Source organism: Lampetra planeri, chromosome 7 (genome assembly GCF_965212315.1).
Source record: "Lampetra planeri chromosome 7, kcLamPlan1.2.h2, whole genome shotgun sequence".
NCBI lineage: Eukaryota > Metazoa > Chordata > Hyperoartia > Petromyzontiformes > Petromyzontidae > Lampetra > Lampetra planeri.
The window spans coordinates 11,566,613-11,577,837 of record NC_136113.1 but is presented as its reverse complement, the minus strand read 5'-3'; the positions used below and the strand labels follow the sequence as shown (position 1 = coordinate 11,577,837).

Here is an 11,225-nt window from a genome sequence, read left to right as displayed (position 1 = left end):
GCAAAGTAGAGGAAAGGTAAACAAATCACTTTAAAAAGATATACAAATATAACGAAACAATGTTTTTATCTTACCAGGTAAAGTCCACTGAGCTATTAATAATTATTAGGGCTCTGCTGCTGAGCTACCTTACGAAAGTGCCTCATAATACAGGCATGCACGTGGACTTTCTGGAGTTTTTGAAAAAATATATAAATCTCGTGTCCCCCCCCTCCCCCTATGGTGTTGAGAAATAAGTAAATACACGTGCCACGTTCGGACGAATGTTCTTACCGGCCCGTGGGTTGCGACCCTGTGACCTTGTTTGAAGTGAGGAGGTGGATGTAGGGAAGGTGGGGGGGGCTATGCATACTCAGGGGGGACACGAGGGTCAATGTCCAGCACACGTGAAGTCGATATTAAACGTGACGGCGATACGAGCTGCTCTTGTCCAGCCATCGTCTTGAGCCCTCGCCCGCTGTGCAACGACTGCACCAACACGTCTGGACTCGACCGTGCGAGTGGAGAAGGGGGGCTGCGCCTTCAGCGGGGGGGTGGGGGGGCAAGCGCGCTTTGCACTCTAGTGGTAGTGCCTTACGCCAATAATCCATAGTCCAAACCGAGCGGCAGGGCTCTGTGGGGCTTGATTGATCTTTCTTAATAGGTTTGTGTTATGGAATGTTTGAACGTTGTAATTCATTCATGGAGCCATACGTTATTATTATTAAATATTAATGTAGGAGTACGTTTATTGTATGTTATATAAATGATACCGCTTTTCAGGGAAATGGGCCTCATGGATGAATGATGTAACACGCAGTACAGCAAAGTGACTGCAAATACGTTTATTTTATGGGATTTTACTTCATGACAGCATAATTTACAAATTAAATCGCATAGGAAAGACCTGCACGGCGTGCAGGACTATATTATAACGTGTGATCAGGATCTGTGCACACACGGCGCTTTATAAATTCGCCTCCACATCTCAAAGCGCCTCGCGTGACATTCACAATCATTCCAGCGCCCAGCTGCAGTTTGTGTTTTTTTTTTTGGCTTGCCTAGGGGACCAGCTGATGACAGCTGCCCCTGTGCGGCACAAGTTGACAAAGCAACCGACCTTGTAAAAAGTGTGGAAACTCTTGAGAACAATATTTTCACTCGATTTAGTTACAAGAGGAGCAGCTGAGAAACCATAATGCCCTGCCGTGTTTTGTTTAACTGGAGAAACCAGTTTCGTTTCATTTTTGTGTGAATATTTTAATTGTTTTAGTGATTTGTTCACCTTTCCTATACTTTGCTCTCCTATCGTGTTTTTGTATTGCTTGTGGTTGTAACTTTCTGACCCGCCCCTACTTGACATCTATGAAAAAGAGCTTTATAGCTCATCGGATTCCTCCATTATAAATAAATATTCTGTTTCCAGTTGTTTGTCGTCAGCTGGAAGGTTACCATTGCTGTGTTGTAAATCCTGCCCAGTAACGATCACTCTACCCAGCTCGCACCGCCGTGCCGTGCAGCAATCGCCGCCACCGACTCATTGCCCCGTGCTCACTCGCACGAGTCCACGGGGAGCCCTGCGGCTCTCACGGTGCCAGAGACACCCGATCGGCCACACGGACAAACAGCGCGGGCGCTTCTGGTCACGTCTTCAATGTCTCCCACGCACAACTCCACGAGGTCATGGCGGCATCATCATCGCCATCACTGTCAACGCACACAGGCGATGACGCGCGTGTACCACGCGGCGGCGCTATAACACGGCAGCCATTTTTATCCACTCGCTTCGTAGCCAATTCGGCATCCTCCCAAGGTGTCGTGGCGTCGTTTAAACGAATGTCGTCATTCTCTTTTAGAGACATTCTCAGTTTGCACCTCCAGGTGTCACTCGTGCCTCGATTGACAGGGAAGCGCAGTTCCAACACCGCTACAGCTGGGATTCCCGATTACTTAAGTAATGTAATTAACCCATTTAATCTACTGACTATCGTTTAAATTGCTTGATACCGCGAAAATAGATGGGGGGGGGGAGGAAGTCTCTCCTCCGTTCCCACGTGTATCCCTGGACGGGAGGTGATATGCGGGGGGGGGGGGGTTGATGACGTCATAAAGCATCATAATCAGTCGCGTCACATTGGCAGTGGTTTGTCGGGGTGTCCCGCCTTCAGGAGGCAGGAAGTTGGGGCGGCTGACATTTTTTTTAAAGGCGCCTGCCATCGACCAAAAAAATAAGTAGCCAATAGCAATTCTTAGTCGAATAATCGATCCGATCGGCTGATGGACCAAGCTGGGAGCCTCCACCGATTGGAGATGTTGGTTTGCACGCAGTCACGTCTCACGTGCCTGGCATTGTGTGTTTGCACCTCATCGTTTACGTCAATACCTTTGTCCCCTTGCGAACAGAATTCATGCGAGTAACAGTTATTTTTCCGTTCACGTGAGCGAATTCTCTCTCCAAATTCCGGCCCTCAACTCCCTTCGCCACCAGGGGCTCACGTGACACCATCGTTCAAGCAAAATTTAATCTAGGGGCCCCCTGATGACAGCTGCCCCTGTGCGACGCAAGGTGATGTAGCACCGGTCTCCCCCCCCACTCCATTTTTTTTATTTTGTTCACAAAGGCGGCGTCACATTAACAACACGTGTCTATTCCACACACACACACTTGCACTGCAAACAAAATAATAACAGATGAATTGTACTCACATGATAAATACATATCTCTCCGATTATGTTTTTGGGGTTGCACTGCGTGTTGTTGAGCGGATCGCTCAGTCGACTGGGAGCTTCTTCGGGAACCTCCTTGTCTCGGTCACAGTTGAGATGATGCAGGAGTACGGTCATCGAATTAGAGGCCGACCAAAACTGAATTTCTGGTTTCGGCTGAAACCGAAACCAGACCGAAAGTTACAAATTTACTTTCGGCCGAAACCGAAAGTTTAACTTCACTTTCGACCGAAACCGAAAGTTTAACTACACTTTCGGCCGAAACCGAAGCTGAAACCAAAAGTTTAACTTTACTTTCGACCAAGACCGAAACAGAAAGGTATATAACCGAAGTTACCAAACACAAGATTTATGAAATACTAGCTTTACTACCCGGCTTTGCCCGGGACTTGGATTCACCACGGCCGGCCGCCTTTGTCTCCTCAGTTGGGATGTTGACATACCACACCACTTACTCGTTTGAGGCTGAGTCGACCTAGGGGAGGCCCAGGACAGGTTCAAATAATCGTCACCGGCCGTGAGCGGGAATCGAACTCGGGCCGCCGGGTTCGTAGCGCAGCGCGCGAATCGCTACGCAGTCGCTGCCCCCCCCCCCCTGGTGCCGTGACGTCATTTATTGACGGCCCAAAACCATCATTGCGGCTGTAACCTCGCTCGCAAGCTGCTGCTGACGTGTGTGTATGTATGCAGCCTATCGCCTAGCGCCGACTGACCGGCTGATAGACTTAGCACTAGCGTTATATTCTAAAAAGAGATCTTCGGTTGACGACCGAAAGTCAATATCAGTTTCGGCCGAAACCGAAACCAGACCGAAAGTTAAAAATTGACTTTGAGCCGAAACCGAAGTAAACCGAAAGTAAAAAATTAACTTTCGGCCGAAACCGAAAGTATGCCGAAAGTGTACATTTGCCAACTTTCGGCGCCGAAACCTAAACGGAATTTCGGTTGGCCTCTACATCGAATGTCTCGCATCCCAGCGAGCGCCTTTGACATTTACCAGGAGTAATAATAATACTGTACTTGTTACATTCACCGTTTAAATGAAATATGCAATTCGTGTACGTACGTATGTATGTTGAACTTCTTTCGCGCCGTGCATAGCCAACTGTGCTAATGGGAGGTTTGTCTACAGTTATGAAGCAAACATCAAATGCTGAATGGTTACCTGCATACGGCTCAACTGGAAATACACAGAGAGACGTCACCCTTGCTCAGAAAACCTGGTGGGTCCCTGGTCAACAAAGGTCGTGGAAATATTATAATTTAGTACTTTCCTTCCCTGCGTAGACAACTTACATTTGTCGTCATTGTAAAAGTTAGCAGAGCCATTGTCTTCCTGCCGTTTTGGACAACGAGGGTGGAATTCATGGCGTGAGTTGCGGTTGTTCCCGTTTATCATTCTTATTAAGGAGTTGTATTTTTGCCAGCCCATCCCGAGTGCGATCATCTTTGACTATGCAAGCTAGCAAGGTTGCGAATAAGGAAATAGCCTACACCTGTTTGTGCAATTCTACGGGTGTTCCCGAACCTTTTGGTATTCTTTCGGCCAATACGTCATTCGTACAAAGGGCACATCCTTCCAGCTCATCGACGGATCCCAGGAGTATTCGGGGGAGAGCACTTTGCTCGGTTTGTTGTCAAAAAAGTATCGGTTCAGGTGGCTCTCGTCGTGCCAGATCGCCTCGATCCCCTTCTCCCTGTCGCGGACGATGCCCCGAAAGATCCCTCGCGTCGCGTTCACCACGCCTGAGCAGCAGCCCCCGAACACGGCGGCGTGGTAGTAGAAGTCCCCCTCCCCGTGCGCGATGTAGGCTGCCGACTTGGGCCGCCGCTCGTACGGGAAAGTGAGCGGCCCCTTTGAGAAAAATCCCGCGTGGATCACTGCCACGGTGTCCCCCAGCACCTCCGGGCCCCAGGGGCCCGTGAAGTATTGGTCCACGTCGAAGCAGAAGACGTAGTCGGCTAGGCCCGTCAGGGTGCTCTCGACGAGGTCGCCGATGGTCTTCATGCGGTCCATGCAAATGTCCTGCCACCGTGCCTGCTTCTTGACCTTTCAGACATCGCCACCACCCATCATATTTGGTGGACAGGGCGCACCGAGTGAAGGGAATTTGTTGGCAGCTTCCGATTCTCTCCCTGAGCCTAAACTCTTAACAGTGTGTGCGTTATTAATTGAATTATCGTTAATTTCGTAATGCTCTTAAGAAAACGTTTGCCAAACAAACACGTCACATGGGCATACGAGGCGAGTTGAAGAGCTTGGCAAATACCGCTTGTGTATTTTTTTTAAGAAACCGGTCATCCTGCACGGCATTGCGGAGTGCATAGCAGTGCGATCAACAAACACCGAACACAGCCATCACTCACGCCGCATTCAATAGAAGGGAAATAAACCACATACGTATTAACACAATGCGTCTGTATGTATGTGTGTTGAACACTCTTTAGCACTATACATAGCCAACCGTGCGAAGCGGCCCTTCCCCGTGACAAACAATGTGAATACGGGTTATTTGCCTGTAATGTGTTTTCCCCCTTCATGGTAGGGCAGTGCTGTTGGCGAATGTGTTAAATTATTCCTGTGAATTTATGTTCGATAAATCGTGATGCACTGCCGCTTTGGAAGTCGGCGTTACCCTCATGAGGACTCACAAGTGAGCTTCAAATTGTTGCTTAAATCGTTGTTTTGTTTATCTATGTGACAACTAAAGAGATCAGGTGAGTCTCATTGTCTACAGCTCGAGCGGCCTGGCTCACCATTGACAGCCAATCGTTCCACCATCTTGTGTATTTTACTCACCTTAATTGAGACGAGAGATCTTCCGGGTGCGAGGTCAATCACAGGTACATATGAGGGAAAGTCTGTCAAGACGAAGTATGTGACCTCATGGCCCAGCAGGAAATATCGTTCTGCCGTTTCCAAAAATTTAGGCAAATATTTGTCCAGGTATCTGTGGAGTCAAAGGCAAAAGTCGAAGTTATTTTCTGCTGAAAAGGAATATCGAGGCTGGGCTCATCTCCTGTTTTTAGCCCTAAGCCATTGACGGAAATTCCAAGTTCATGTGACGGGGGACGAGTCTCTGCAGGACACCCATTGTTGAATTTAACGCAAAGTGGTGATAATCGAATGTTAAAGTTGTGTTGGCTCACACCATAGTCCCAGCCGGGCCCAGGATTCCAATGAAGCTGAGCCTGAGCCCCAAGGCACGGCTGAGCCGCGCATCCACGTGTCTTCGAAGGAACTGAGCGACTCAAGCGTGAGCCGAGATTGAGCATTCGAGTCCCTGTATAAACAACACTGTCCCCGTACCTTGTACGTGGAGGGACGTGAAAAGAGGCCGTGTGGTCTGCGCGTCGATGCGGGGGGGGGGGCGGCGTCAAATCCGCGGCCGTCGCGCGACTCACCGTCCGATGGCGAACACGGTTACGACCACGCGGAAGGGCGTGCCACCCGCATCCTGGCTGTCCACCTGGGCGGGGTCGAGCGTGTCGCTCCACACGATGGGTGTCCCCCACTCGGTCGTCCTCTTGAACTCTGGCGTCGTCCTGCGAGGCACGGTGGGTTGACTGCTCGGTCAAGAGTTGCCCCACTCCCCTTCAAGAATGCTCGATGGCATTCGTCAGTGGCACTGCCTTAAAGGGAAACGTAGTGCCACGTTTTGGGGCAATGGCCAGACCAAATGTACCACTTTGTGGGGCGGTAAACAGTGGCTGTCCTATGCATATACTCGCCTCCACCATATGAACGTGGAATTTCCGCCACTGACACTAAGCTGTAAACAGGAGACGAACACATCCCCCGATGCTCACTTTGAGTGATTTACCAGCTCAGGCTGCCAAACCTTCTCTCCCTCGCCCACATCGCACGAGTCTCTGTCGAGCCACAACAATTATCGCTTTCGTTAAACGTTCCACATTCCGCTATTTCGCATGGTTGCTCTCTTTGCGACGCTATTTCACAAGTTGCCCTTGCCGTTTATCCGATAAGAAATTCAGAGATCTCATCGAGCTGGTACCAGCGCTCGCTCGGTATAAGTATTTTCAATTCCAACATTGCGCAAAAAACGTAAGTGGAGTGTACACAGACCTCTCAGCCTTGGACGTTATGCAACACCACCCAGTGCCTGAAGAACTGCATTGTGGTGACGTCTTAACTTACCGTGGCTTCGCACAATGCCTTTTGTAGACACCCTGCACGTGTCTCTGAGCGTTATTGTTCCGACCTAATAGAACTTGCTCCCAACAGTCTGGCAAAGGCTATACGGAGGGGGGGCGGTCTTTGTTTGTTGTTCCGACCTGCGCTCACGTTTCTGCCGTGATTGCGGAGGGGGGGGGGTCTCTCGTCCTTTACAAATCTGAAGTCGTTCCATTGCGATTCGCGCTCGCCGCGAGCACAAACCGTACGCGACATTGACTTCACACACCGCGCGGATGCAAATGTGGGTTGTTGCGTGTGTTGCACGGGTTGTTTTTGTTGTTGTTTCATAGACTCGTATTATCCTCACCTGTGCAGAACAAATGCCGTTACAATGCAGCCCAGAGCCACCAGGAGCCAGAGACCCAATCTACCCCGAACCGAACTGCCCGCGAGTCGCCTCAGCATTGCAGCTTCTGCGGGGCAGGGTGGTGGCGGTCAGAAACAAAAATTACACTATGTAACACGATTTTTGTTCCTGGGTAGTAAGTATTAATTTCTAATTGCTTATGCCTCAAAAATATACAAAATGCCTATTCTTCCCCACAAACGTTGCTTTTGTGACCAGGACTGCATGTGAAGGAATGACGCAAATGCACACCACGTTTTCTCATTGAAAATAGGCACATTTCAAAACATCACAAGTAACTGTTTGTGGAGCAGCGACATAATTAGAAAATATTTTTACGTTTTAAAAAAATCTGAATATAAATTTACGGATTCAATTTTGACTCAGTGGACTTTGCGTGACATGTCCGCTCGGAAAGTGCGTCTCCTGTATTGTACCGGCCTAGCATGTGGCAGGGGGCATGGAACAGGGTGGTGGGCAGTACAAAGCACACTGCACGGTCTGCCTGCTTCCCTCGCTCTGCCTATGAATCCCACAACGGCCCTTGTGAGGCTTCCCCAAGATGTTTGCTTTCACGTCAAAGCCCACGAGGCAGTATCACCGCAATGAGCCCCGTCATCCTCGTGGGAAGTGAGTCTCCGTTCGAACTGGGACAGCGGCGCTGGGTGGCACGCGGTGCGCGGTTGTCGCTGAGCGGTGGAAGAAGCACCGCGCACACAGCTCTGGATCACACCTCCGATTATCACAGTTGGCCACGTACGGTGCGAAAGAAGTTGAACGTACGTGACACGCGCCGAAAATCGTCGTGACCCTCCGCGTAACGGATTTCTGGCCGCGGCAGGCAGCGGGGCTGAACTCTCGCTCGCTCTTACACGTGCGGTGTGGGCGCGTTTCTTGGACCAAATAGCGGGTTCGTCACGGAGACGAGTGAAAAGATTGCGAATCTCCACCGAGTATCCTTCACTCGGCAAACCCCGTTGCAATTGCGAATATGTGATTACTTGTATACGGTCACCGAAAGAGAAAATGTAGCCATCCCACTAATAACTCGGCTCATTGTGTGGCCGTATTTGCACGGATTGATATCTCGATGTATCCGGAACGCTGTTAGGCTGGTTTGGAACATTATATATTGAAGCAAGGCAAGACCGCTGGAGTACAAGGCATGCCTTTATACAATCATCATATATTAGTGTTCAACATACAGTATTTGTTAAAATCTTATCAACAGGTTTGTGATCATCAAATCAATACGAAAATGGATGTGGCGTGCCAAATTAATTACCGGAACAGTCGTTCTGGACCGTTCCCGGATTGAAATAAGGAAAACAAAATCTGAGTTTACCCACTGAATAGTTGAGTCGTCATGTGACTGTGTGTCTTTGAATATCGACACAGAACGGGTTCCTGTGAGTCATGAGACTACTCGCTCACCTGTGAGTCCCTCCGTAGGCTCCCCCTGCTCGAGCAATAGACCCGCTGCTGCTGCTAGTTATATATCAGCGATGTAACCACCATCAATGCCACATCGCCACGCCCGTGCGCATGGAAACGCCGCCGCAGAACACACATTAAGAGCAAAGAAGCACGTTTTAAAACGCAAACAGCCTCGTAGCGACACGCACTGCAAACAATAGTGGTGATGACACAATTGTGCTGCTGCTCGGCCGTGGGTAGTAAGAAGATGTCAGCGTTAGCTAATGGGGCATAAACCCCACGCGAAACGGGTTTTCAAAGTCAGTGTGATTTCCTGTTCAAATGGGCATTGAGAAATTGATGGTCATCTATGGTTACAGCACTGAGCCTGTGGTTAATATTGCACATTCCTATGGCGGGGGTAACTCTCATTCCATAGGACGATCGCTGTTGGCTTCTCCACAAAGTGGTACTACACTTTATCGACCCCCCCCCCCAACCATAATTTGAACTTGCAGCCTTCCGATTGCAAGCAATGTTCATCCGCAATCGCGAAATGTAGCCCGTGTGTTTAAGAGACAGAGAAAAGTAAATATTACGACGAAGTTTGCCCGGAGTCAAGGTCAAGAGGTCATCGCGACCTACTGCCGTCGACGCCACCGACGCACCTCCATGGTCAACCCCGACCGTCCGTCACCCTCTGATCCCAGGAAAGAAAGAAAACAAATTGAATTGAGCGGAGTGGCGAATGCCGAGGCAAAGGTGCGAGCTTGAGACTAACGCTGTCAAGCCAGCACTTTTCCGACAATGAGAGTAAAAACAATTCTGAAAGACATCGATGCAGTTGAGGTATCTTGCAAGAGGTGTGCAAAATAGTGACGTGAACCGAGTCACCTTGTAAATAAACATCTTATCCACCTCCATCTATCTGTACGTCTCTCTATGTACATTTGTGCTGTCTTTTTTACACCACCTATCAGCCATGTGGCCTTCTGGAAGTGTATCATTTCAGCAGCATTGGCCCAATACAAGCAACGCTGAGCCGGTATATACATTCAGTATCTTATCAGTCAAAACAACATTTGCAATCTGAACAAGGCTGGTAGTGCACACAAACCACAGGAGGTATAAAAACAATGTGCATGTATAATGTGCATGCATAGTGTACCTTTATTACCATATGAATAACCCAACCGGCAATGGATACCCATTGTAATGAATTAATTCCCCTTCCATTCGTACGTGAAGGGCTCACAAGTGACGTCATCACATCTATCCCTCTATTTAAAGTACGAAACAGAAGGATTTGTTCACATCCGGCTGTCTGACTGATGAAGCTAGTTGTAATTACTGGCGAAACGTCGTACTCAGATTGTAAATGTTGTGTATTTACTCTCCAACACACCGATGTGCTGTACTAGTAACGAATTGGCACGTTCTGTTTACGTGACAAAACTTTACTAATTGGCTGTGTCGAGTGGTGGCGGGTTTAACGACAAATGTATATATTTAAAAAGATCTAACCCAAAAAAACCTTTATTATGGTCATCAGGCTCCTTTTCTTTTATGTATAAGACACGGAACTGAGTTGTGCTTATATTATATACTAGCTTGTTAGCCCGTCCTAGGACGGAAGCTGTAATATTAAACATGTCAATTAACCTTCCTGGTTCTTTCTGTAAAGTCACGTAGAAGGGAAATAATAAAATAATAAAAATAAAACATTATAAAATTATTCTCACGACGTTTCGGCCACAACAGGTCTGTCGGAAAGACGCTGTCTTTCCGACAGACCTGTTATTCACCTGAGGACGGCTGCTTGCGTTGTGGCCGAAACGTCGTGAGAATTATTTTATTATGTTTTATTTTTATTATTTTATTATTTCCCTTCTACGTGACTTTACCGAAAGAACAAAGAAGATGAATCCCTGCAGTCACGAAAGCTTTAAATCGAAATGTCAATTAACGTTTTATTGTGTGATTGTTAATTGTATTAGGAAATGTAGCATATAAAGACATTCTTCTTAACTTATTAAATGAAATTAAGAACTTTGAAAGATTTCTCGGTATACGCTATTTTGTGCGAATCTCTTATTACGATTCAAAAGGTTTACCTGCAGTTGACTATCCTTGATGAGCACTTCGATCCGCTGAGGATATTTATATCTAGACAGAGCTACGTACAACTGGCCATGGGAAAATACGGCTTCATTGAGATGAATATCCACATCTTCAAAAGTCTGACCCTGCACTGCGAAAAACGTTGCCTCGCGCTTTTTCGACACTGTATAGGGGCAGTGTGATCTGCAGAGGGGCCAAATCTAGCTAGCATTGGTATCTTACACAATAGGCAAAGGCGAACAATCTCTGTGACTGTATAATTTGAAAAACCCCGTAACTTCACTTTAGCACTGTTTTCATATCACCTGAAGCTGTTAACTGACAAATGTATCTTCACAGATGGACGCTTGATAGCATAGAGTGAATAAAGTAGAGTGCTGATACTGTCTGAAGTAATTTAGCAAATAACGAAGACCAAACAGAAGCATTAGAGTTACG

The 11,225-nt window shown here is 47.9% G+C and overlaps 1 protein-coding gene across 2 annotated transcripts; it reads right to left on the bottom strand.

Moving 5' to 3' along the window:
* Window positions 1-809: 809 nt before the first annotated feature.
* Window positions 810-10,451, bottom strand: LOC144719973 (alpha-1,3-galactosyltransferase 2-like). Of its 2 annotated transcripts, XM_078596356.1 has the most exons (5): window positions 8,685-10,451; window positions 7,212-7,317; window positions 6,112-6,252; window positions 5,507-5,657; window positions 810-4,756 (listed from the first exon to the last, which is right to left on the bottom strand). In XM_078596356.1, exons 2-5 carry the CDS (start codon window positions 7,307-7,309, stop codon window positions 4,217-4,219), a joined length of 930 nt encoding a protein of 309 aa, XP_078452482.1. In that variant the 5' UTR covers window positions 7,310-7,317; window positions 8,685-10,451; the 3' UTR covers window positions 810-4,216. The 2 variants fall into 2 exon arrangements, with proteins under 2 accessions (XP_078452482.1, XP_078452483.1); XM_078596357.1 differs by lacking the exon at window positions 8,685-10,451 and having other exon boundaries at window positions 7,212-8,670.
* Between the last annotated feature and the right edge of the window lie 774 nt (window positions 10,452-11,225).